At 43.5% G+C, this 27767-nt stretch overlaps 1 protein-coding gene across 1 annotated transcript; it reads left to right on the plus strand.

The window, feature by feature from the left end:
- The first annotated feature begins 2343 nt into the window (after positions 1–2343).
- Positions 2344–3774, plus strand: LOC123383335 (melanoma-associated antigen 9-like). Its single transcript, XM_045050618.1, has 2 exons — positions 2344–3395; positions 3539–3774. The coding sequence occupies exon 1, from the start codon at positions 2548–2550 to the stop codon at positions 3280–3282; it is 735 nt and encodes a 244-aa protein (XP_044906553.1). The 5' UTR covers positions 2344–2547; the 3' UTR covers positions 3283–3395; positions 3539–3774.
- The last annotated feature ends 23993 nt before the right edge of the window (positions 3775–27767 follow it).

Below are 27767 nucleotides of genomic sequence, written 5' to 3' on the forward strand. Positions count from 1 at the left end.
GCGGGGGGTGGCTGGGACACCTCAGGTGGGCAGAGGGCAGGGCCCCTGTCCCGGGGCGATTCCTACTGAGGAACAGAGGGACCTGCAGGCAAAGGAGCCTGGACCCCACAACAGAGTCAGTCCGCGCAGGCCCCCGGGAGGGATGGGGACACTGGGCGAGGCTGGACTTGGGCATCCGGGTCTCGGATCACCTGGACGGGGGAGTGGGGGTCGGATGGGTGAGCTGGGGAGAACCGAGGACCCGCTGTCTGTCGGGAGCAGCCGCTCCAGTGGGCAGACGGGAGGAGGGCCCAGGTGCTGTCAGGAGACCAGGTCCACCCCAGCCCAGAGCTACGAAGTCAGTCCGTGCCGCAGGCCCGGGGAGCCCCTGCATCGGGTGGCCAGAGGTGGCGGGCGCCCCGTCACTGAGCCTGGGCGGTGCGTCCCAGAGACCTTCGGACCCCGGTCTGAGGGGCACGAGTTCCCATCGTCAGCGGCCACGCGCACAGGCCATCCTCGGGGTGCAGGAGGCCACGGAGGGAACACCGAGGGAGGGACTCTGGCCCCCCAGAACCCAGGCCCCGGCCCCGGCCCGGAAGGCGACCCCTAGCGGCAGCCTAGGGAAGCGCCTAGTGGGAATGAGGCCCCGCGGGGTGTCTGGACTTCCGCATCCGGGTCTCAAGAGACTGGCGGGGCGGGGCGTGGCGAGGGGGCCTCGGCGTCGGCGTGGGCGTCGGCGTGGGCGTCGGCGTCTTCCGGCCGCGCCTCGAATCCCGTCAGGCGCGGGAAGGGCGCAGAGCCTCGTGGGCTTCGAGGTGAGGCCCAGAGGGAGGAGCGAGGGAGCCGGGACCCAGAGGGGAATGAGTGCGGCGGTGGGGGCGGCGGTGGAGGCCGCAGGGTGGCGCGACCACGACGACTGTGACCAGGGCGTGCGGCGTGGGCGGACTCGGGCTCTGGGTCCCAGCCCGACTGAGAGCTGGTTGCGCGCGAGGAGCCGGCGTCAGGCGGCAGAGCCCGAGGCCCAGGCCGCCCAGGGAGTCCGGATGGGGACGAGAGGATAGGGCTGAGGGACCCCAAGGAAGCCACGTGAGCCCCCCGCCATCGGCCCCGGGCCTCCCCGGACTTGGTCGCCTCGTGCGACGCCAGCCGCCTTGGCCCGGACCTCGCCGGGCCGTGAGGGCTCTGGTGGGAGGCAGCGGGCCCGGGGCTCCCCGGGAGAGCCCTGCGGGAGGACGGCCGGAGGCCCCTTGGACCCCAGCCCCGGGGCCGCCCTCGGAAAGCCGCCCCCGCGGTGGGTCTGGGCGAGGGGAGGGCCTTGGTGTGCGGGGCTGGACCCCGGTCAGCCGAGGCAGGATCCAGGGCCCTGGCCGGGGTGCAGGGGAGAGAGGAGGCGCTGCCTCCCAGCCCAGGACACCTGCGTAGGGCCCAGGCCTGCCCTGCGGCTCGGGTCCGCTCTGGCTGTCAGGGGAGGCCCGGAAGGGGCAGGCCCAGGCTGGATGGGGGGTGGGGGGTGGGGGCTCCCGGGGCGGGGCCGCCCAGAGTCCTGGCCAGAATCTCCTGGCCGCAGTGGGGGGTGGGGACCCGGGGCGGTGCTCGCGGTCTGCACCCACCCTGAGACCCTGAGGCGCCCCCTCCTTCCCCCCCTCCCTCCCTCCATCCCTCCCTCTTCCAGGGGCTCTGCGAGCTCTGCAGTTGAGGCCTTGGTCTGAGGCAGGAGTCCCGAGGTCACAGAGCAGAGGAGGCGAGGCCGCGTGCCAGTCGGTTGTCCAGGCGAGGTGCGTGCTCCGCGCGTGGGGCCGGGGGCTCGCCCATCCCCCCCAGAGGGGACCCCTCGGCCCCCAACCCCCACGCGGCCCCGCTCTCAGGCCTGGGAGCTCGGGGTCTGGGTGGGCTGGGCCTCCCCCTGAGGAGCCACCCCTCTTCTGTCTTCAGGGTTTGGCGACCATCATGCCCCTGCGTCAGAGGAGTGAGCTCTGCAAGCTTAAGGAGGAGCCAAGAGAGGTCCCGCTGCCATGGGATGCACCGCTGCCAGAGCCTGAGGACACGGAGGTGGAGGAGGTGGAGTTGAAGAAGGAGGAGGTGGAGTTGAAGAAGGAGGAGGTGGAGTTGGAGGAGGTGGAGGAGGTGGATTTGGAGGAGGAGGAGGTGGAGGAGGTGGAGGAGGTGGAGTTGAAGGAGGAGAAGGTGGAGGAGGAGGAGGTGGAAGAAGTGGATTTGGAGGTGGAGGTTGAGGTGGAGGAGGTGGAGGTGGAGGTGGAGGAGGTGGAGTCCGAGGAAAAGGAGTTGGAAGAGGAGGAGTTGGAGGTGGAGTTGGAGGTGGAGTTGGAGGTGGAGGAGGTGGAGTCGGAGGAAGAGGAGGAGTTGGAAGAGGAGGTGGAGTTGGAGGAGGAGAAAGCAGAGGAGGAGGAGGGGGGGTACCCATCTCCCTCCTCCTCCTCCTCCTCCTCTTCCTCCCTGTCCTCCTCCTGCTCTGTCCTCATTCTGGTCCCCCTGGAGGAGGGGTCTGCTGCTGCCGGGTCCCCGAGTCCTCCCCAGAGCCCTCGGAGCTCCTGCCCCTCCCCCAGGGCCATGGCAGGCGCTTCGGGGAGCCAGTCCCACCAGGGCTCCAGCAGCCCCGATGAGGAGGGGTCGAGCACCTGGGGGGCCCCGGCAGGGGCCCAGGCCTCGCTCCCAGATGCTCTCCGCGTGAAGGTGGCCAGCCTGGTGCTGCTTCTGCTCCTCAAGTATCGCACCAAGCAGCCGACCACACGGGCGGAGATGCTGGCGGCGGTTAGCCAAGATGACCAGGACCGCTTCCCCGTGATCTTCCGCCGAGCCTGCGAGTATCTGCAGCTGGTCTTTGGAGTCGACGTGAAGGAAGTGGACCCCCGCGAGGGCTCCTACGTCCTGGTCAGCATCCTGGGCCTCAGCTGCGATGGGACGCCGAGTGGTAGGAACGGCATGCCCAAGACCAGCCTCCTGGTGCTGGTCCTGTGGGTGATCCTCCTGGAGGAGGACCGTGCCCCTGAGGAGGCGGTGTGGGAAGCGCTGGGGGTCATGGGGGTGTATGCCGGCAGGGAGCACGTATTCTATGGGGAGCCCAGGGAGCTGCTGACCGACGTCTGGGTGCAGGAAGGGTACCTGGAGTACCGGCAGGTGCCCGGCAGCGAGCCCGCACGCTACGAGTTCCTGTGGGGTCCCAGGGCCCACGCAGAAACCAGTGGCGTGCAAGTGCTGCAGCACTTCCTCGCGGTCAACAGCAGGCAGCCCGGGTCTCCGTGTCTGTCCGAAGAGGCTGTGAGCCATGAGGAAGAGCGGGCCTGAGCCCGAGGGGCAGCCGGGCCCGTTCCCACCTGGGGTCGAGCAGCTTCTCCTGCGGGGCACGAAGCCAGGCCACTTCTCCCCTGCGAGTGCGAGCAGAGCGGGCGCTGGGCGTTGTGAGTAGTGGAGGGCCAGGGCGGCTTGGGGGAAAGCGGGGCCAAGCGCGCGTTTGGGTGGGTTCTTGTTCTCTGTCTACGTGGCCTCGGAAATCGATCTTTGTTTCCTCGAGGAAGTTTTCCGATGTTGTTCCTTGTCATAGAAGGTTTCGTGAGCTTCGGGCTCAGTGTGGGAGTGGCACCCACGCCACAGGTGTTCAAGAGTCAGAGTTGTGCCGTTTGGTGCAACGAGCTGGGAACCCTTCCGTCCTCGTTCGGGATCCAGAAGGGAAACGCCGTGCCTGGGCTGGGCACAGACAGGGATGTCTTGCAAACGTGAAGACCTTGGCAGTAAGCGGATGGTTTCAGGGCATGGAGCAATAAAAGATGTTCGTTCTTGCTTCTCGTCCCTTGTCGTCTGTCATTCTGGACGAGGGACATAGAGATGTGTGCCTGCCTTTGCTTGGGTCTCCGAGAAAGGAGGAGACACTCGATCTGAGCAGAGGTCCCCAGCTCACTGGGACATTTGTGGCCGGACATTCGCTGAGCTCTGCTCACTCTCGGAAGGGCCCTGTGTTGGCAGTGAGGACACTAGGAGAGGCGGGACACGTCCCACCCCTAGGTGACTGTCTAGCAGCGACAGTCCCAGTGGGAAGGCAGGGAAGGGTCCCCTAAGAGGAGCAGAACAAATCAAAGGAGGGTGAGGCAGTGTGGCTCCAGGGGGAGCCCTACAGTGGAGACATCCTGAGCCAGGCTGGCTTGGTGTCTCTGGTCAGTGTGATGCCTTCTGCGCAGCTGATCACAATGAAACTGGATGTTGACAGTGGCCAGGCCCACAGATGGTGTCCCTTAGGGGTGTGAGCAAAATCTCAAATAGATAATTGCTCTGAGAAGTTCCTTTTGGATCATGGACAAACCAAAGAAATCTCCTCCTGGGTCAGGAAGTGAAAGTGTCCTGCACTCTTGTCCCGGTGTAGTTGAGCACAGTGCACGGACTAGGTGTTTTCTACCCATCATCTGCAAGGATTTCTGGAGAAATGCAACAATATTCCTTTAAAGTCGAGCCCAGAAGGCTCTAGACGGACACGGTTGTTCCTGGCCATGGAAAACCAGAACCAAGTGCATTATAAAGATGTTTTCATTTGATTGTCTTGAGTGTCCTTAGACAGCTGCAAGCCAGGTCTAGGTTTTGGTGTGGGAGAAATGAATGAAAGTAGTGGTTTGGATGGAAGAGCATGTGGAAGGAGGGAGGAAGTTGGTCTTTGATTCAAATTCTAGCAGCTTTGTGCTGTATCCAGCTGGGACGACTCCCCCACGCCTACATTCCACACATATTCTCATATATCCCACGTATATCCCCTATTTAGAAAATGGACTGTGGGGGCCCTGGGCGGCTCAGTCGGTTAAGCATCTGATGACAGCTCAGAGCCTGGAGCCTGCTTCAGTTTCTGTGTCTCCTTCCTCTCTGGCCCTCCCCTGCTCGTGCTCTGTCCCTCTCTCTCAAAAATAAATAAAACATGTTTTAAAAATTAAAAAAAGAAAATGGACTGAGTTTTATTTATGAAGCACCCTCTTTGGCTTATTAGCTGTTCCATGATCTGTTGAGCTGCATATTCTCTAGCATGACCTGGAAAACAAAAAATATCCCAGAGGAGAGAGTAGAAGGGTCTGGGATCAAAACAACATTAGAAACAACTGCCATTCATCACAGTTCCGATATGTGCCCGGCACAGTGCGAGGTGCTTTCCATACATCACATACGTCCCTGCAGTCCTGCAAGATGGGGCTTATGAACCCCACTTACTTCACAGATGAAGAACCTGAGTCCCACAGGGCTTGGTCGTTTTCCCAGGATCACACGGCTAGTAAGTGACAGGGCAGAAACCGGACCCCTGGTCTGAATTCATGGAGAGCCCACGCTGTTCCCACCCACCCCAGCCTGTGGCCGACCCTCTGACTCCTACGTTTCTCTTCTCGCTCCCATGGTGTTTCCCAGGTGACATAAAGTAGGACCCCGAGGCCCAGGTAGTAAAAACAGGCCTAAGGAAGAAAGGTGACAAGAAGAATCAAACACAACTTGGGGATTTTCCGAGTCTTGTCCAGAGCAGACTCTGTTAGGTGCCGCCGTTTCTTTCCAGTCCCAACACTTTCCCCCACGACAGCCCCTGGTCTTCCCACATGTGCCCTCCTGTCCAACTCTGGAACCTGGCCTGCTGGCCAGCTCATCACCACCGCCTCCTCTCCTGGCTGCACAAGGGCTTCATGCCCTCCCATGACACAGAGCATGCCTCCTCCCTGCCCAGGTTCCCTGGCTCTCCTGGAGCTTACCCTCCAACCCCTCTGACAGCTAAAGCCCTTTTGATGGGAAGCGGGACTTGGACTGTGACCTTAAGACATCTGTTCATCCCTCCCCAGGGAGTCTTCCATACACTCTCTGTTTTCCCAATGGGCTGTGAGGAATGTCTCATTGCACCTATAACCTACAGGGACTTGGGGATTAACCCCGATGTTACACAGCGGATATTTGAAGCCACCCCGGTGTTTGCAGTAGGACTTCAATGATTTTCTTATTTGAAGCTGGGAACGGAACACATATTCAGATGAAGGAGCTTATTTAGGTGGTCAGATAGTAATGCTTCATCACAAGTGGTAGATGAGCAAACATCCACTGAAGTCATATTCCTAAAATCCCTGGAATGCTCCTGGGTGGTAAAGAAAATGGTTCCTTGGTGGACATATTAGGGCAAATTGAACCAGAAAGAAAGAACCATCCTCCCACTGCCTCTTGTCTGGTACCTGCCCCACGGAAAAGCCCTGGCGGCCAGTGAGCCTAATGGCACCTGTGCAGGTAAGGCGTTCAGGCAAGTTTAGTCACGTGGAGGGTAGCAGAGACTCACAGGTTCAGACTTTACCCATGTTTCAAAAAGAAGGAGGAAATCCTCGCCTATTGTGATTACAGATGGCAATGCAGGGATTTTCTGCAGGAAATGCAGAAAAGTACTATTGAGTGAAGAAGGTGAACACTTCCTGCTGAGAGGTACAGGATCCTCTTAACATTAGATGTGGTTCTCTATCTGAAAGTATCTGTCATGTGGTAGGCACTTGAAAATTCAAAGAAAACCAAGGCAAATCTGACCTCAGATTACTCCTCCGAGCAATAAAGTCGGTTGTCCTAACAAATTATGATAGTTGCCTTTGGTTGAGCACCTACTGTGTAGCGATATGTGGGAGAAATTTCAATGCTCATCCATACCTTGTCTTTGCTTTCCTTCCTGGACACAGGGGACCCCGCATTTCCAGTCCACTTGTAGTTGGGAAGGGTCATGTGATGACCTTTGCCACGGAGACGTGAGCAGAAGCATCGTTCGTCACATCCAGGCATCTCAGAGCCAGTATGTCAGTATGTCAGTATGTCAGCTCCTTGCTGTCTCCCTTGATTCACCATGGCCACCCCATGTTGAGATAGGGGAGCCACAAGATGAAAGCAACCTGGCTCTCCAGGGTCTAGGAAAAGCGGAGGGCCCCTGCCAAACTGTATCAGAATTTACGTACACCAGCATGCACTTTTGTTGTGCTAGCCCTTCAAGTGTCAGGGTTTGTCTGTTGCATCAGTTAGCAGTTACTTTGACATGGCTGCTTTTCTGTTGTTAGACTTACATGGAAATTTCAAGTACAAAGGTAGTAGTGCATATCTTCCCGCTTCCAAAAAACTCTAAAAATACAGGTAAGTCACAATGTTCCCTTTTCAAAGATCTTCCACAGTTCAGCCTTCTCCTCAGAAGTCCCCACGACTAACAATCTAGTGTGTGTTATTTAAAGGTGACTACGGTTTTCAATAGTATGCTGTCAGAATATATCATTTTTCTTCAACATAATAGGTAAGAGTGGACATATTGTTCTGCCACTAGCTTTTGTTACTTAATAAAATGGACGCAGGATATTCCCGTGACAGCACATATAGATCCACCTCACTTTTGAAACTACTCCCTGGAGTGTTAAAGTATGTATATACCACAATTAATAACATAAACATTTTTTTTTCCTGGTGGAGATGTAAGTGGTTTTCCCTGTGTCCTATGATTAATGAACTGAAAACAACATCTTTGAATACGAATGGCTGGGTAAACATTAGAAAACATTGTTTTCTAATGATATATACATACTAACATAGACATCGGGTTAAAGTGGAAAGGGTGTGGACAGTTTAACATTTTATAAATACGTCTGAAATTTTATTCCAAAAATGCTATACAGATTTGTATTCTCATAAAAATTGCAAATGATTTGAGATTATGCAATACCAACAAGATATTTCCCCTTTACTTTGAGAAAGAAGGATTTGGCCAGAGTGACCAGGAGCCAGGGGAGGGAACCAGACAGGACACCCTCAGCTAGTGAGGGGCATTGAGAACATCCAGCGGAAAGCGATTGCCACAGTCCATGAGAGAAAAGGAGTACAAAACCAAGTCCAGGGAGCCCCCAGGCAGGCTGGCAGTTGGGGCTCTGAATCTAGAGTCTAGCTTAGGGGCAAACGGGCCAGAAGGAGAGAAGGTGGGGAGGTAGAGGGACCTGGGACAAAGAACATGAACAGGCTGGGGAAATCTCTGAATCATTATCACTAGCTGGAAGTTTCAGGGTGGTCTGACAGGGCAGGTCTATTGGATGAATGGACCAGCACCATGCCAGACACCCCGCTGCCTTAGAGTCCCCCTACCTCTGTCAGGAAGAGTACACTTGGCTCCCTGCGTCATTCAGGTGAGCGACATCTCTGGATTACTCTAGCATTATAGCATTATCTAGTGCATCCTTGCCAGGGTCCTGGGGCTGGAAGCTGTCAGGATGCCTGCTGGAGGCTGGGGACTTTCCCTCTGGGTGCAGTGCAACCCCACATAAAGGGCGGGGCTATGTGAGTGAGGGGTTAGTGAGCCGAGGAATGATGGCTGAGAAGGGCCAGGAACATCCAAGAGCAGTGGAAGGAAGTGTGCAGTGGCAAGGAGGGCGAAATCAGAAGGAGAAAGCCCTGGGACTAATCATCTCAGACTCTGCAGATAAAGGGCTGGGCATGGACGCACTTGAACGTTGTCCAAATGGTGTCCCTGGCTCGGACTGCCTTCCAGGGCTTCTGAGGCCTTGGCATAGAAGGAGCGGATGTCCTGTGGCCATGATGACTGGCCTGTGTTGCCATCAGATTCTGTCTGGGATACAGGACTGGCCCAAGGTGCAGATGTTTGCAAGGTGGATGGAAAAGCTGTAAAGATGGCACTTTTTCTTGTTCAACTGATGAGGAGGTGTGGGCCCCAATGCAGGACAAGGAACATGAATGGGCTGGGGAAACCTTGTGACAGACCGACCACGTTTCCTCGGAAGGAAGGAACTATTCCCATAGTTTCCCATGGGAATTCTGAAGTTACATGAGCAGTTGGAGAACTATGGGTTTCATCTATGGAAGTGGAAGGCTCAGGCAGGGGGCAGGCTCCACATTTTGAGTTGATGAATGGCCCCCTCTATCAACTGGATATATATACATATATATCAATGTATACATATGTTTCATATATACATGTATACTTTTTTTAAAGGAAACATGGAAAAATTCCTCTGATAGGTGGATTTCTGGTTGAGTACAGGCATAATATATGCCTTTTGGGTTACTTTTTAATACTCTGCTCCTGGCATCCTTGTCAAGGCTGAGCATGCATCCACCAATACTCAACACTTACCTTGTTTCAGGCAGCTGGAAGCTCTGCAGTAACTAAAGTTACTCATGACACAGAGCAAGCAGCTAGGGGCAACTTTGAGCCCAGGAGGCTAGGATTCCATGAATCCATCCTATATGTCCTGTATCTCACTGGAAAATCTCCTTGATGCGTTCTGTATCTAACTGGTAGACTATGGTTGTCAAAATTTTAGGTGAAACCTTTGACTGCAACTGAAACCTTCCACACAAATCCACTCCACAAATGTGAGCAAGGTAGAGTAGTGTGGTGGAAATGAGTACTATGAACCCAGTCCTATCCACTCAGCACCCTTTCTTCCCACTTACGGCAGTGGGTCCCATCACCCAGCTGGTTCAACATTCGCAAATCAATCAGTGTCATACATCACATTAATAAAAGAAAAGAAAAGAACCTGTCAATCAATGCAGAAAAAGCATTTGCCAAAATTCAGCATCCTTTCTTAATAAAAACCCTCGAGAAAATCGGGATAGAAGGAACATACTTAAACATCATAAACACCATTTATGAAAAGTCCACAGCTAATATCATCCTCAATGGGGAAAAACCTGAGAGCTTTCCCTCTGAGATCAGGGACACGACAGGTATGTCCACTCTCACTGCTGTTGTTTAACATAGTGTTGGAAGTGCTAGCATCAGCAATCAGACAACGAAAGGAAATCAAAGGCATCAAAATTGGCAAACATGAAGTCAAGCTTTGACTTTTTGCAGATGACATGATATTATACATGGAAAACCCGATAGACTCCACCCAAAGCCTGCTAGAACTGATACATAAATTCAGCAAAGTGGCAGGATACAACATCAATGTAGAGAAATCAGTTGCTTTCTTATACACAAGTAATGAAACACCAGAAAGACAAATAAAGAAATTGATCCCATTCACAATTGCACCAAGAAGCATAAAATACATAGGAAGAAACCTAACCAAAAATGTAAAAGATCTGTATGCTGAAAACTATAGAAAGCTTATGAAGGAAATTGAAGACACAAAGAAATGGAAAAACATTCTGTGCTCATGGATTGGAAGAATAAATATTGTTAAAACGTACCCAAAGCTGTCTACACATTCAATGCAATCCCAATAAAAATTGCACCAGCATTCTTCTCGAAGCTAGAACAAGCAATCCTAAAATTTGTATGGAACCACAAAAGACCCTGAATAGCCAAAGTAATATTGAAGGAGGAGACCAAAGCAAAAGGCATCCCAATCCCAAACTTTAGCCTCTACTACAAAGCTGTAATCATCAAGACACCATGGTATTGGTACAAAAACACACACAGACCAATGGAATTCAGTAGAGACTCCATAATTCGACCAACAAAAGTATGGCCAGCTAATCTTTGACAAAGCAGAAAAGAATACCCAATGGAAAAAAGACAGTCTCTTTAACAAATGGTGCTGGGAGAACTGACAACAACATGCAGAAGGATGAAAATAGACCACTTTCTTACACCATTTACAAAAATAAACTCAAAATGGATGAAGGACTTGAATGTGAGACAGGAAACCATCAAAACCCTCGAGGAGAAAGCAGGAAAAAAAACCTCTCTGACCTCAGCCACAGCAATTTCTTACTTGACACATCCCCAAAGGCAAGGGAATTAAAAGCAAAAATGAACTATTGGGACCTCATTAAGATAAAACGCTTCTGCACAGCAAAGGAAACAATCAACAAAACTAAAAGGCAACCAACGGAATGGGAAAAGATATCTGCAAATGACATATCGGACAAAGGGCTAGTATCCAAAATCTATAAAGAACTCACCAAACTCCACACCCGAAAAACAAATAACCCAGTGAAGAAATGGGCAGAAAACATGAATAGACACTTCTCTAAAGAAGACATCCGGATGGCCTACAGGCACATGAAAAGATGCTCAACATCACCCCTCATCAGGGATACAAACCAAAACCACTCTGAGATACCACCTCACGCCAGAGTGGCTAAAATGAACAAATCAAGAGACTATAGATGCTGGCGAGGATGTGGAGAAACAGGAGCCCTCTTGTACTGTTGGTGGGAATGCAAACTGCTGCAGCCACTCTGGAAAACAGTGTGGAGGTTCCTCAAAAAATGAAAAATAGACCTATCCTATGACCCAGCAATAGCACTGCTAGGAATTTACCCAAGAGGTAGAGGAGTGCTGATACATAGGGGCAATTGTACCCCAATGTTGATAGCAGCACTCTCATCAATAGCCAAATTATGGAAAGAGCCTAAATGTCCATCAACTGATGAATGGATAAAGAAATTGTGGTTTATATACACAATGGAATACTACGTGGCAATGAGAAAGAATGAAATATGGCCTTTTGCAGCAACATGGATGGAACTGGAGAGTGTTATGCTAAGTGAAATAAGTCATACAGAGAAAGATACTGTGTTTTCACTCTTATGTGGATCCTGAGAAACTTAACAGAAGACCTTGGGGGAGGGGAAGGAAAAAAAAAGAGAGGGAGGGAGCCAAAACATAAGAGACTCTTTTTTTTTTACTATAATAACCAAATATTGATTTATTTTGAATTCTAAGGATATAGTTACATACCCACATTAATATTAAGTCCTACATTTGAATATAGAAAATGTCTAATCAATGCAAGGGAAAAATGTTTAATAAACATGAGAATGAATGCCTAAAATCAGACCTAAGGGTCAATTACCATGAAAATTTATTTATTTATTTATTTATTTTTGTTTTTGTTATTTTTTTCAATATATGAAATTTATTGTCAAATTGGTTTCCATACAACACCCAGTGCTCATCCCAAAAGGTGCCCTCTTCAATACCCATCACCCACCCTCCCCTCCCTCCCACCCCCCATCAACCCTCAGTTTGTTCTCAGTTTTTTAACAGTCTCTTATGCTTTGGCTCTCTCCCACTCTAACCTCTTTTTTTTTTTTCCTTCCCCTCCTTCATGGGTTTCTGTTAAGGTCTCAGGATCCACATAAGAGTGAAAACATATGGTATCTGCCTTTCTCTGTATGGCTTATTTCACATAGCATCACACTCTCCAGTTCCATCCACGTTGCTACAAAGGGACATATTTCGTTCTTTCTCATGGCCATGTAGTACTCCACTGTGTATATAAACCACAATTTCTTCATCCATTCATCAGTTGGTGGACATTTAGGCTCTTTCCATAATTTGGCTATTGTTGAGAGTGCTGCTATGAACATTGGGGTACAAGTGCCCCTATGCATCAGTACTCCTGTATCCCTTGGGTAAATTCCTAGCAGTGCTATTGCTGGGTCATAGGGTAGGTCTATTTTTAATTTTCTGAGGAACCTCCACACTGCTTTCCAGAGCGGCTGCACCAATTTGCATTCCCACCAACAGTGCAAGAGGGTTCCCGTTTCTCCACATCCTCGCCAGCATCTATAGTCTCCTGATTTGTTCATTTTGGCCACTCTGACTGGCGTGAGGTGATATCTGAGTGTGGTTTTGATTTGTATTTCCCTGATGAGTAGCGACGTTGAGCATCTTTTCATGTGTCTGTTGACCATTCGGATGTCTTCTTTAGAGAAGTGTCTATTCATGTTTTCTGCCCATTTCTTCACTGGGTTATTTGTTCTTCGGGTGTGGAGTTTGGTGAGCTCTTTATAGATTTTGGATACTAGCCCTTTGTCCAATATGTCATTTGCAAATATCTTTTCCCATTCCATTGGTTGCTTTTAGCTTTGTTGGTTGTTTACTTTGCTGTGCAGAAGCTTTTTATCTTCATAAGGTCCCAGTAATTCATTTTTGCTTTTAATTCCCTTGCCTTTGGGGATGTGTCGAGTAAGAGATTGCTACGGCTGAGGTCAGAGAGGTCTTTTCCTGCTTTCTCCTCTAGGGTTTTGATGGTTTCCTGTCTCACATTCAGGTCCTTTATCCATTTTGAGTTTATTTTTGTAAATGGTGTGAGAAAGTGGTCTAGTTTCAACCTTCTGCATGTTGGTGTCCAGTTCTCACAGCACGATTTGTTGAAGAGACTGTCTTTTTTCCATTGGGTATTCTTTCCTGCTTTGTCAAAGATTAGTTGGCCATATGTTTGTGGGTCTAGTTCTGGGCTTTCTATTCTAGCCCATTGGTCTATGTGTCTGTTTTTGTGCCAATACCATGCTGTCTTGATGATTACAGCTTTGTAGTAGAGGCTAAAGTCTGGGGTTGTGATGCCTCCTGCTTTGGTCTTCTTCAAAATTACTTTGGCTATTCGGGGCCTTTTGTGGTTCCATACAAATTTTAGGATTGCTTGTTCTAGTTTTGAGAAGAATGCTGGTGCAATTTTGATTGGGATTGCATTGAATGTGTAGATAGCTTTGGGTAGTATTGACATTTTGACAATATTTATTCTTCCAATCCTTGAGCAGGGAATGTCTTTCCATTTCTTTATATCTTCTTCAATTTCCTTCATAAGCTTTCTATAGTTTTCAGCATACAGATCTTTTACATCTTTGGTTAGATTTATTCCTAGGTATTTTATGCTTCTTGGTGCAATTGTGAATGGGATCAGTTTCTTTATTTGCCTTTCTGTTGCTTCATTGTTAGTGTATAAGAATGCAACTGCTTTCTGTACATTGATTTTGTATCCTGCAACTTTGCTAAATTCATGTATCAGTTCTAGCAGACTTTTGGTGTAGTCTATTGGATTTTCCACGTATAATATCATGTCATCTGAAAAAAGCGAAAGCTTGACTTCATCTTTGCCAATTTTGATGCCTTTGATTTCCTTTTGTTGTCTGATTGCTGATGCTAGCTCTTCCAACACTATGTTAAACAACAGTGGTGAGAGTGGGCATCCCTGTCGTGTTCTGATCTCAGGGGGAAAGCTCTCAGTTTTTCCCCATTGAGGATGATGTTAGCTGTGGGCTTTTCATAAATGGCTTTTATGATCTTTAAGTATGTTCCTTCTATCCCGACTTTCTCGAGGGTTTTTATTAAGAAACGGTGCTGGATTTTGGCAAAGTCCTTTTCTGCATCGATTGACAGGATCATATGGTTCCTATCTTTTCTTTTATTAGTGTGATGCATCACATTGATTGATTTGCGAATGTTGAACCAGCCCTGCATCCCAGGAATGAATCCCACTTGATCACGGTGAATAATTCTTTTTATATGCTGTTGAATTCGATTTGCTAGTATCTTATTGAGAATTTTTGCATCCATATTCATCAGGGATATTGGCCTGTAGTTGTCTTTTTTTACTGGGTCTCTGTCTGGTTTGGGAATCAAAGTAATACTGGTTTCATAGAATGAGTCTGGAAGTTTTCCTTCCCTTTCAATTTCTCGGAATAGCTTGAGAAGGATAGGTATTATCTCTGCTTTAAACGTCTGGTAGAACTCCCCTGAGGAGCCATCTGGTCCTGGACTCTTATTTGTTGGGAGATTTTTGATAACCGATTCAATTTCTTCAATGGTTATGGGTCTGTTCAAGCTCTCTCTTTCCTCCTGATTGAGTTTTGGAAGAGTGTGGGTGTTTAGGAATTTGTCCATTTCTTCCAGGTTGTCCAATTTGTTGGCATGTAATTTTTCATAGTATTCCCTGATAATTGTATCTCTGAGGGATTGGTTGTAATAATTCCATTTTAATTCATGATTTTATCTATTTGGGTCATTTCCCTTTTCTTTTTGAGAAGCCTGGCTAGAGGTTTGTCAATTTTGTTAATTTTTTTTCAAAAAACCAACTCTTGGTTTCGTTGATCTGCTCTACGGTTTTTTAGACTCTATATTGTTTATTTCTGCTCTGATCTTTATTATTTCTCTTCTTCTGCTGGGTTTAGGCTGCCTTTGCTGTTCTGCTTCTAGTTCCTTTAGGTGTGCTGCTAGATTTTGTATTTGGGATTTTTCTTGTTTCTTGAGATAGGCCTGGATTGCCATGTATTTTCCCCTCAGGACTGCCTTTGCTGCATCCCAAAGCGTTTGGATTCTTGTATTTTCATTTTCATTTGTTTCCATATATTTTTTAATTTCTTCTCTAATTGCCTGGTTGACCCTCTCATTCTTTAGTAGGGCGTTCTTTAACCTCCATGCTTTTGGAGGTTTTCCAGACTTTTTCCTGTGGTTGATTTCAAGCTTCATAGCACTGTGGTCTGAAAGTCTGCATGGTATAATTTCAATTCTTGTATACTTATGAAGGGCTGTTTTCTGACCCAGTATATGATCTATCTTGGAGAATGTTCCATGTGCACTTGAGAAGAAAGTATATTCTGTTGCTTTGGGATGCAGAGTTCTAAATATATCTGTCAAGTCCATCTGATCCAATGTGTCATTCACGGCCCTTGTTTCTTTATTGACCATGTGTCTAGATGATCTATCCATTGCTGTAAGTGGAGTGTTAAAGTCCCCTGCAATTACCACATTCTTATCAATAAGGTTGCTTATGTTTATGAGTAATTGTTTTATATATTTGGGGGCTCCAGTATTCGGCACATAGACATTTATAATTGTTAGCTCTTCCTGATGGATAGACCCTGTAATTATTATATAATGCCCTTCTTCATTTCTTGTTACAGCCTTTAATTTTAAGTCTAGTTTGTCTGATATAAGTATGGTTATTCCAGCTTTCCTTTGGCTTCCGGTAGCATGATAAATAGTTCTCCATCCCTGACTCTCAATCTAAAGGTGTCCTTAGATCTAAAATGAGTCTCTTGTAGACGGCAAATAGATGGGTCTTGTTTTTTTTATCCATTCTGATACCCTATGTCTTTTGGTTGGTGCATTTAAGCCATTTACATTCAGTGTTATTATAGAAAGATACGGGTTTAGAATCATTGTGATGTCCGTATGATTTATGCTTGTAGTGATGTCTCTGGTACTTTGTCTCACAGGATCCCCCTTAGGATCTCTTGTAGGGCTGGTTTAGTGGTGATGAATTCCTTCAGTTTTTGTTTGTTTGGGAAGACCTTTATCTCTCCTTCTATGCTATGTGACAGACTTGCTGGATAAAGGATTCTCGGCTACATATTTTTCCTGTTCAGCAAATTAAAGATCTCGTGCCAATCCTTTCTGGCCTGCCAAGTTTCAAAAGAGAGATCAGTCACGAGTCTTATAGGTCTCCCTTTATATGTTAGGGCACGTTTACCCCTTGCTGCTTTCAGAATTTTCTCTTTATCCTTGTATTTTTCCAGTTTCACTATGATATGTCGTGCAGAAGATTGATTCAAGTTACGTCTGAAGGGAGTTATCTGTGCCTCTTGGATTTCAATGCCTTTTTCCTTCCCCAGTTCAGGGAAATTCTCAGCTATTATTTCCTCAAGTACCCCTTCAGCACCTTTCCCTCTCTCTTCCTCCTCTGGGATACCTATTATGCGTATATTACTTCTTTTTAGTGTATCACTTAGTTCTCTAATTTTCCCCTCATACTCCTGGATTTTTTTATCTCTCTTTTTCTCAGCTTCCTCTTTTTCCATAACTTTATCTTCTAGTTCACCTATTCTCTCCTCTGCCTCTTCAATCCGAGCCGTCATCGTTTCCATTTTGTTTTGCATTTCGTTTATAGCGTTTTTCAGCTCCTGGTGACTGCTCCTTAGTCCCTTGATCTCTGTAGCAAGAGATTCTCTGCTGTCCTCTATACTGTTTTCAAGCCCAGTGATTAATTTTATGACTATTATTCTATATTCACTTTCTGTTATATTACTTAAATCCTTTTTGATCAGTTCATTAGCTGTTGTTATTTCCTTGAGATTCTTCTGAGGGGAATTCTTCCGTTTGGTCATTTTGGATAGTCCCTGGAGTGGTGCGGACCTGCAGGGCACTTCCCCTGTGCTGTGGTGTATACCTGGAGCTGGTGGGCGGAGCCGTAGTCAGACCTGATGTCTGCCCCCAGCCCACCGCTGGGGCCACAGTCAGACTGGTGTGTGCCTTCTCTTCCCCTCTCCTAGGGGCGGGATTCACTGTGGGGTGGCGTGGCCCATCTGGGCTACTTGCACACTATCAGGCTTGTGGTGCTGGGGATCTGGCGTATTAGCTGGGGTGAGTACGCAAGGTGCATGGGGGCAGGAGGGGCAGGCTTAGCTCGCTTCTCCTTAGGTGATCCACTTCAGGAGGGGCCCTGTGGCAGCCGGAGGGAGTCAGACCCGCTGCCAGAGGGTTGGCTCCGCAGAAGCACAGCATTGGGTATTTGCGAGGAGAGAGCAAGTTCCCTGGCAGGAACTGGTTCCCTTTGGGATTTTGGCTGGGGGATGGGCGAGGGAGATGGCGCTGGCCAGCGCCTTTGTTCCCCAACAAACAGTTCTGTCGTCCTGGGGCTTAGCAACTCTCCCTCCCTTTGTCCTCCAGCCTTCCAGCTTTCCAAGCAGAGTTGTTAACTTATGACCTCCTAGATGCTAAGTCCCGCTTGCTGTCGGAACACACTCAGTCCGGCCCCTCCGCTTTTGCAAGCCAGACTCGGGGGCTCTGTTTGGCCGGCAGGCCGCCCCTCCGCCCTGGCTCCCTCCCGCCAGTCCCTGCAGCACGCACTGCCTCTCCGCCCTTCCCAGCCTCTTCCGTGGGCCTCTCGTCTGCGCTTGGCTCCGGAGACTCCGTTCAGCTAGTCTTCTGGTGGTTTTCTGGGTTAGTTAGGCAGGTGTAGGTGGAATCTAAGTGATCAGCAGGACGCGCGGTGAGCCCAGTGTCCTCCTACGCCGCCATCTTCAGAAAGGTCTCCTAAGAGACTCTTAAAAACTGAGAACAAACTGAGGGTTGATGGGGCGTGGTAGGGAGGGGAGGGTGGGTGATGGGCATTGAAGAGGGCACCTGTTGGGATGAGCACTGGGTGTTGTATGGAAACCAGTTTGACAATAAATTTCCTATTAAAAAGAAATAAAACATTAAAAAATAATTCTTCACAACTAAGGCAAAACACTTCTGAGTACTTTAACCAGTGCACTATGAATTATAAAATTTTCCACTCTGTTGCGAACAAGAACTATACTCAGCCCTATGTGAGCTCAGGAGATCTCTCTGTATACCTTTTCTATCTCCAGTATTCTGTACTGGAGGCTCTAGCCACCTTCGCCTCCCTGGTGTTCCAGCTCCATCTCTTCAACACAAGGAGAAAATCAGGCTCCCCCACTATTTATTGTGGTCTCTAGTCTCTTTCTACGAAGTAAGTAAGCTAAGGGCAATTGTAGAGTTTGCCTTATTTGTTTTTTCATTTAGCATAAATCACTGTCCCATGTTGCCTAACTCCAATAAATTAAAAAGTTTTGTTATATATATGTATATATTACATATATATGTATGTACATGGTATAATTGTGTATATATATATATATTTTTTTTTCAATTGTTTTAGGTAGGTGTGTAAATTTGGTCCCTGTTCATATTGGCCAGAATCAGAAGTTCTATGCTCCAAATTTAAAACCTAGATTATCTATAGCCTAACTTATCTATAACAAATGCACAAACATTTCAAATTTATTCAAATTAAATATGTGATGGGGATAAAGGAGTGCACTAGTGATGAACACTGGGTAATGTATGGAAGTGTTCAATCACTATATTGTACACCTGAAACTGATATTACACTGTATGTTAACTAGAACTTACATAAAAACTTCAAAAAAATACAACCAGAATTGAAAGACTGTGGGACACACACACACACATGTACATGTAGATAGATATACATACAACCAGGAGGGTATACAGCAAAATTCCAACAACTATTTTTCTCTTGCTAGTGAAAATATAATTTATTTATTCTTTCAATATTTTCCTTTTTTTTTAATTTTTAGTGTTTATTTGAGAGACGGAGGGACAGAGAGAGCATGAGCAGGGGAGGGGCAGAAAGAGACAGGGAGACACAGAATCCAAAGCAGGCTCCAGGCTCTGAGCTGTCAGCACAGAACCCGACACAGGGCTAGAACTTACCAACCACAAGATCATGACGTGAGCTGAAGCTGGACGCTTAACCAACTGAGCCTCCCAGGTGCCCCAATATTTTCTAATCCTTTCTGAACCACATATACCTTCCCTTCATAAGTATAAAATATCATAAATATTTTAAATGTGATTTACACTACCAAAAATAAACATGAATTCTTTAGATGGCTAGTTTCTAATATTGATCAACATCATCCTAGACTCTACTCAGCCTCCACTGTACTCATCATTTGTGTAACTAGAAAGAAACAAAAACTTTGAAATTCAATTAGTAGGCTACATGGTGTCACACAAATTTCAGCCTTTTAAATACAATGCCACAGATAAGAATCTACCTTATTTTTAAGCCCTCCACTCATACAAAGTATTAACTAATATTTTGAAAAGAAATTATATTCGTATTTAAACCATATTACACATGACACAGTTAGATCCACTATTTATTTATATAAGCCTGTGCCTAGCCAAGAGGAATTATAATGATTACATTCATTATTATGCATGTTATTTATGTCTCTTTTCCAAGTTAATAATAAACAAAATTATTTTTAAAACATATACTTCAGTCAGTACTGCCATTAATTCCCAGCATTGCCTGAAAACACACTTTTATTTAAATATTCCTTGATTTTCATAAGAACAATGTAAGAATTTCTTAAGTATGATCAGCAATTTCCTTCATAGACAATTTTACAACACATAGTTTTCTAAATTAATAGCTGATTATCTTTCACAAAGTAAATACCATGTAAAAAGAACTATAATTCATAATTCTGTTAAATTTTCTTTTGTACACTAGGTGTTAGTGTGTTTCTCCTCTTTCAGAAGAGCTACGCTTTTTTTTTTTCTCCTGTGAGTTCTTTAATTTATGTCCTTAGCCTTTTTTGGGGGCAAAACACATAAACCTCTGAGTTTTGCCAAATTATTTTGATTCAAAAGGTTTTCTATAGATTTGCAGTTATAAAAATCTATGCACAGAATTTATTTCTTTGCCATGGAATAATCTTATGATATTTTTATTTTTCTCATTTTAAAATGTGGATTCACATTCTCAAGAATAGGATAAAAATTAAAATAAGTAAGCACTAGTACTTTTACTAATATCCTTTTCTTGCCAACATCATATTCAACCAGAATGTTCCCCCTTGCAAAAAAAAAAGTTCCTTGTTGTTCCATAATATCATTTTGTTTTCTTTATATATATTTGGTGTGTATCTAAATGGTTTGCTGGCTATTCCGCACTTTTAAACAATTGCACACTACTATTAGGTCATAATATAGTTATGTTATGTGTTTTGTCATTTTATCCTTTCTCAAAATTGCTGTATCATATATTCTTTGCTCTGAACATGTAGTTTCTTATAATGTTTTTTAATTTTAAATTTTAGTATGGTTAACATACTGTATTAGTTTCAGGTGTACAATATAGTGATTCAACACCTACATATGTTAGTTTCCTATACTTTTATCTGTATCCAAAGCCATTGCTTCTAAAAATGCTCCTTTTAAAATTCCTCAGGCTGACTCTTAAAAACTGAAAGCAAACTGAAGGTTGATGGGGGGTGGGAGGGAGGGGAGGGGAGGTGATGGGTATTGAAGAGGGCATCTTTTGGGATGAGCACTGGGTGTTGTAAGGAAACCAATTTGACAATAAATTTCATATATTAAAAAAGTACAACTTAGTTAAAATACAAAAAAAAATAAAATTCCTCAGGCTGATATCAAACATTTCAGCTTCTCTGATCTTTTTAAGGAATTTTGTTTTTTGTTACATTATTCTTTTTCTAATTTTGATTTCATTACTTTCTGTTCTTACTATATTATTACCATTCTTTTCTTGCCTTGGATTTATGTTTCTTTTTTATATTTTCTTACAGTAGAAGCTTAGACTTTTTAATTTGAGTTCCTTCTTCCCTATATAAGCACTTATTAACATAAATGTCCCTGTAATGCATGACTCTGGCTGAATTGCACAAACTCTGACATTTTTATTTTTATTAAATTGAAAGTGCTTCTATTTCACTGAATAGTTTCTTTTGATACACGAGTTACTAAATATGTGTTTTGTAGTTTCCAAATATTTTGAGACTTTGCAGAAACCTCTTTTGTTATATTCTTCAGTTTAATTCCATATGGTTAAGGAATGAGTACATTGATTAATAGTGTTGTTAGGTTTCTTCTATATTTCCAGATATTTTATTTATCTTCTACTATAATTTACTCAGAAAGCAGTGTTTAGCCTCTGAATATAATTGTAGATGTGACTATTTCTCCTTTTAGTTCTATCAGTTTTTGCTTCATGTGTTTTGAAGCTCCAATTTAGGTGTATACATGCTTAGGATTGTCATGTCTTCTTAATGAATAAACTCTTCCATCACTATGTAATGTTCCTATATATCCACATTAATTTTCCTCCTTATGAAGTCCAATATTTCTGATATCAATATAGTTACCCCAGCTTTCTAGTTTTCCAAATTATCAAGTGGAAAATTTTTTCCTTTTGATATACAGTTCTAAGCTTTAATGTACATATAGATTTGTGTAACCACAACCACAATCAGGGTATAGAACTTATCACGCTCCAAAAAAAATTTCATGTGCTACTCATTTATAGTCATAACTTCCCTTGGCACTTAACCTTGGCAACAACTCATCTGTTCTCCATCACTTTACTTTTGTCTTCTCAACAAAGTCATATAAATGAAATAATAGAGAATGTAACTTATTGAGACTGGTTTCTTTCACTCAGAAAGCTGCCTTTGTGGTTCATCCAAGTTGTATGTATCAATAGTTCATTCCATTTAATTGGTAAGTAGTAACCCATTGTATGGATGCACCACAGTTTGTTTATCCATTCATCTGTAAAAGGACATTTGGGTAAATATGAATATATTTTGGCAAATAGGAATAGAGCTGCTATAAACATTCATGTCTAGGTTCTTGTGTGAACTTAAATTTTTATTTCTCCCAGGAGTGGCATTGCTGACTCATATGGTGTCTGTATGCTTTGGAGAAACTACCAAATCATTTTCTTCATTGGTTGTACCATTTTATATTCCCACCAGTAATGTATGAAAGTTTCAGGTGTTCTTTATCCTTGCTTGCATTTAGTGATGCTCTTTAAAAATTAAAAACACTTTGGGGCACCTGGGTGGCTCAGTTGGTTGAGCATCCAACTCTTGATTTTGGCTCAGGTCATGATCCAGGATCATGGGATCTAGTCCTGTGTCAGGCTTGGTGCTGAGTGTGGAGCCTGCTTGGGATTCTTTCTCTCTCTCTCTCTCTCTCTCTCTCTCTCTCTCTGCTCCTCTCCCCAACTCATGCTCTGTCTTTCCCTCTCTAAAATAAAATAAGTTTAAATTTAAAAACATTTTTGTTTTAATTTTAACCTTTCTCAAATGTGTGCTGTGGTATTGAATCATAGTTTAATTTGCATTTATTTATGGTTTATGATGTAGAACACTTTGGTGGAGTGCTTACCGACATCTTTTGCCAATCTTAAAATTGTGTTCTTTCTTTTCTAATATTAGAGTTTTGAGACCTCTTTATATATTATGCACATAAGACTTTTGTTGGATATATGATTTGCAAACATTTTCTTTCTGTTTGTAATTTGACTTTTTATTCTTTTTCTCAGAGCAAATATTTTTAATTTTGAATATACCTAATATATCAATTTTTCCCTTTATGGATGATGCTTTTGGTGTCATGTTTAAGACTTCTTTGCCTAACTCCAGGTCAAGAAGATTTGACTCTAGGGTTTTTTTTTTAAACATTTGTAGTTTTTCATTTAACATTTAGATCTTAATTTTGGTATAAAGTGTGATGTTTAGGTAAGAGATTCATTTTTTAACATAGATGTTAGTTGTTCCAATATATTGAAAAGGCCAACATTTCTCAATTGAATTGGCTTTGTCCTTTGTAAAAACTCTAAGTAAGAGATCTGTATGCTGAAAACTATAGGAAGCTTATGAAAGAAATTGAAGGTGCAAAGAAATGGAAATACATTCCATGCTCATGGATGGGAAGAACAAATATTGGTAAAATGTTGACACTGCCCAAAGTAATCTACACATTCAAAGCAATCCCTATCAAAATAGCACCAGCATTCTTCACAGAGCTAGAACCAACAATCCTAAAATTTGTATGGAACCAGAAAAGACCCTGAATAGCCAAACTAATGTTGAAAAAGAAAACCACAGCTGGAGGCATCACAATTCTGGACTCTAAGCTGTATTGCAAAACTGTAATCATCAAGACAGTATGGTACGGGCACAAAAACAGACATGCAGATCAATGGAACACAATAGAGAACTCATAAATGGATCCATAAGTGTATGGCCAACTCATCTTCAACAGAGCAAGAAAGTATCAACTGGAAAAAAGTCTCTTCAGCAAATAGTGATGGGAAAACTGGACAGCAACATGTAGAAGAATGAACCTGGACCACTTTCTTACACCATACGCAAAAATAAATTCAAAGTGGAATAAAGAGCTCAGTGTGAGACAGGAAACCATCAAAATCCTAGAGGAGAAAACAGGCAGCAACCTCTTTGATCTCGGCTGCAGCAATTTCTTACTAGACATGTCTCTGGAGGCAAGGGAAATAAAAGCAAAAATGAACTATTGGGACCTCATCAAGATAAAAAGTTTCTGCACAGCAAAGGAAACAATTGACAAAACTAAAAGGCAACTGACAGAATAGAAGATATTTGCAAATGACATGTCAGATAAAGGGTTAGTATCAAAAATCTATAAAGAACTTATCAAACTCAACACCCAGAAAACAATGCAGTAAAAAAAAAATGGGTAGAAGACATGAATAAATACTCTTCCAAAGAAGACACCGAGATGGCTAACAAACACATGAAAAGATGAATCATCAGGGAAATACAAATCAAAACCACAATGAGATACCACTTCACACCTCTCTGAATGGCTAAAATTAAGAACACAGGAAACAACAGGTGTTGGCAAGGATGCAGAGAAAGGGCAATCCTTTTGCACTTTTGGTGTGAATGCAAACTGGTGCAGCCACTCTAGAAAACAGTAGGGAGGTTCCTCAAAAATTAAAAATAGAACTACCCTATAAGCCAGCAATTGCACTGCTAAGTATTTATCCAAAGGATACAAAATGCTGATTCAAAGGGGCACATGCACTCCAATGTTTATAGCAGCACTATCAACAATAGCCACAGTTTAGAAAGAGCCCAAATGTCCGACTGATGAGTGGATAAAGAAGATGTGATATATATATATATATATATATATATATATATATATAATACATATATGATATATATGATACATCATATATATATGTATATATGATATATGTATGATATATATAATGGAATACCACTTGGCAGTCAAAAAGAATGAAATTTTGCCATTTGCAACAACAACTTACATCCAGGAACTAGAATGTATTATACTAAGAGAAATAAGTCAAATAAAGATAAATATATGATTTCACTCATATGTGGAATTTAAGAAGCACCACAGATGAATATAAAGGAAGAAAAGGAAAAATAAGATAAAAACAGAGAGGGAGGCAAAACAAAGAGACTCTTAAATACAGAGAACTGGGGTTGCTAGAGGGGAGGTGGGTGGAGAATCTGTTGAGTAATGGGCATTAAGGAGGGCACTTGTTGGGATGAGCACTGGGTGTTGTATCTAAGTGATGAAGCACTGGGTTCTATTCCTGAAACCAATACTACACTGTATTTTATAAATACATTTTATAAAAAAATAAATTTTATAAAAAAGCTCCACAGGCATTTTTGTATTAATCAATTTCTGGACACTCTAGTTTCATTGATCTGTATGTCTATCCCTTAGCCAATACCACATGGTCTTGGTTACTATAGTTTTATAGTAAGTCTTTTTAATTTTTTAAATGTTTATTTTTGAGAGAGAGAGAGAGAGACAGAGACAGAGAGAGAGAGCAGTGGAGGGACAGAGAGAGAGGGAGACACAGAACCAGAAGCTGGCTCCAGGCTCTGGCTCTCAGCACAGAGCCCAACGTGGGAGTTGAACTCACAAACTGTGAGATCATGACCTGAACTGAAGGTAGACGCTTAACCAACTGAGGCACCCAGGTGCCCCTATATATTAAGTCTTAAAATCAGATAGTGTGGTTCTTCAAACTTTGTTTTACTTAAAAAAAATAGCTCTTATAGTTCCCTTGCCCTATGATAAACTTTTTGAATCAGCTTGCTTATATGTACAAAAACTTCTGGGATTTTGATTGGCATTGCTTTTACTCTATAGATCATTTTGGTGAGAATTGACCGCTTTATTATGTTGAGCCTTTCAGTTCATGTTTTCTCTATTCAGTTCTTCTTTGATTTCTGTCATTAGCATTTTGTAGTTTTCAGTATATAGATAATATATTTTGTCAGGTTTATACATAAGTATTTCATTTATTTGAGGTATTGAAAATAGTATTTTAAAAATTTTGTGTTCCAATGTTTATTGTTGTTATATAGAAATATGATTTACGTTTGTGTGTTGACCTTCTATCCTAAGATTTTGCTAAGCTCACTTGATAGTCTAGGAGTTTTTTATAGTTTCCTTGAAATTTTTACATATATAATTGTATCTTCTGAGAATAAGGACAATTGTTCCATGCCATCCTGTATACTACTTGTTTATATTTCTTGCTTTATTCCACAAGTAAGAATTCCACTGCAATCTTGAATAGGAATAGTAAGATCAGACATCTTTGTCTTGTTCCTGATCTTAGTAGTAAGACATTCAATGTTTTACTAGAAAGTTTGGTATCAGCTCTAAGTTTTTTATAGATGTCCTTTATCAAGTTGAGTAAGGTCTTTTTTATTTTTTGTTTTCTTTTTTTTTTTTAATTTTTTTTTCAACGTTTATTTATTTTTGGGACAGAGAGAGACAGAGCATGAACGGGGGAGGGGCAGAGAGAGAGGGAGACACAGAATCGGAAACAGGCTCCAGGCTCTGAGCCATCAGCCCAGAGCCTGACGCGGGGCTCGAACTCACGGACCGCGAGATCGTGACCTGGCTGAAGTCGGACGCTTAACCGACTGCGCCACCCAGGCGCCCCTATTTTTTGTTTTCTGAGCATTTTTATTATAAGTGGATGTTGTGTGTTATTGTGAAATATTTTTTTCTGCTTCAGTTTAGATTATTATACAATTATTTAGCCTGTTAATATGGTATATCATACTGATAAATTATGAAATACTGAGCCAGCCTTGCATTTCCCAGGTAAATCCCATTTATTATTTTTATATGTTGCTGGATTCTATTTGCTATTATTTTGTTGAGGATCATTGCATCTATGTTCATGAGGGGTATTGATCTTGTAGTTTTCCTATTCTTATTCTATTTTATCTTGGTCTTAATATAAAGGTAATGCTAGCCTTATAAAATCAGTTACAACAATCTTCCTCCTGTTCTATTTTCTGGAAGAGATTTTATATAATTGGTGCTAAGTCTTTAAAACTTTGGGAGAAATCATCAGTGAAACCATCTGGATCTAGACATTTCTTTTTCAGAATGTTTTAAAGTATTCCACCAAGTTATATAATAGTGTATAGTACTGTTCCAGTTATCCATTTTATCTAGGATGGCCTTTGGTGGTTCCTGATTTTTAAGGAATTATTCAGTTTCATCTAAGTTCTTGAATTAGTTTACATAATTTTTTCTTAGTATTTTTTATCCTAATGCCTGCAGGGTTAGTAGTGATATCTCTTGTTTCATTCCTGATATTAGCCATTTGTGTCTTATTTCTCTTTAGCTCTATCTAGAGTTTTATGAATTTTCTTGATCTCTCCAAAAAAAACACAGCTTTTGGTTTCCTTGGTTTCCTCTATTTTTTTTGAATTTTAATTTCATTGATTTCTTATCATTTATTTCCTTTCTTTTGCTTGCTTTGCTTTTTTTTTTTCTTTTTTCCCCAGTTAAGGTGGAAGCTTAGATTATTGAATTGAGACCTTTCTTCTTTTTTAATCTAAACATTAAATGCTATAATTTTCTCCCTAAATATTCCTTTAGCTGCATCCAACAAGCTATGTTTCATTTTAATTCAGTTCAGTGTGTTTTTATTTTCTTAAGACTTATTTTTGACCCATTGACTATTTAAGAATGTGTTGTTTAATTTCCAAGTGTTGTGGTATTTTTCCCATTGTATTTGTTATTGTTTGATTTCTAATTTGATTCCATTGTGCTCAGATAATATACTCTCTATAGGTTCAAGTTTTGAAAATTTGTTGATGCTTGTTTTATGACCATGAATATTGTCCATTTTTGTGAATATTCCATATGTGCTTGAAAAATAGGTATTTTGCTGTTGGTGGGTAAAGTGACGTTTCTTCCATATGTACTTGATTTCTATATGAGTAAGCTGGGGTTGAGTTGAGGACGTGATACACAACTTGATGGAATACCTTTCTCACATTCCCTATTCTCAACGATCTCCACCACACTCTGGCCCCTAAGGAACTCCTTTTTGTTCTAGCTAGAAAGTCCATTTGTAGTCTGGTTCCTGCCTTGAATGGTTCTCCCCAATGGCCACATTGTGGGAGAATAAAAAATAGAAAAAGGGGTTCTTCTCACCTCACAGTTTTTGGGCCAACATTCTTGTTAGATGAATTCCCCTCTGAGAGTTTTAGGTGCCTACACAGGTTTTGCTGAAGCTCCCACCACAAGATAATAGCTAATATTTCAGTTTTACTTATTTTTGAGTTTTATGTAAATAGAATCATAAAGTCTTATGTCTGGCTTCCTTAATGCAGTCTTGTTTGTTAGATTCATCCATGTTGTTGATATATCA

Source organism: Felis catus, chromosome X (assembly GCF_018350175.1).
Source record: "Felis catus isolate Fca126 chromosome X, F.catus_Fca126_mat1.0, whole genome shotgun sequence".
Taxonomy (NCBI): domain Eukaryota; kingdom Metazoa; phylum Chordata; class Mammalia; order Carnivora; family Felidae; genus Felis; species Felis catus.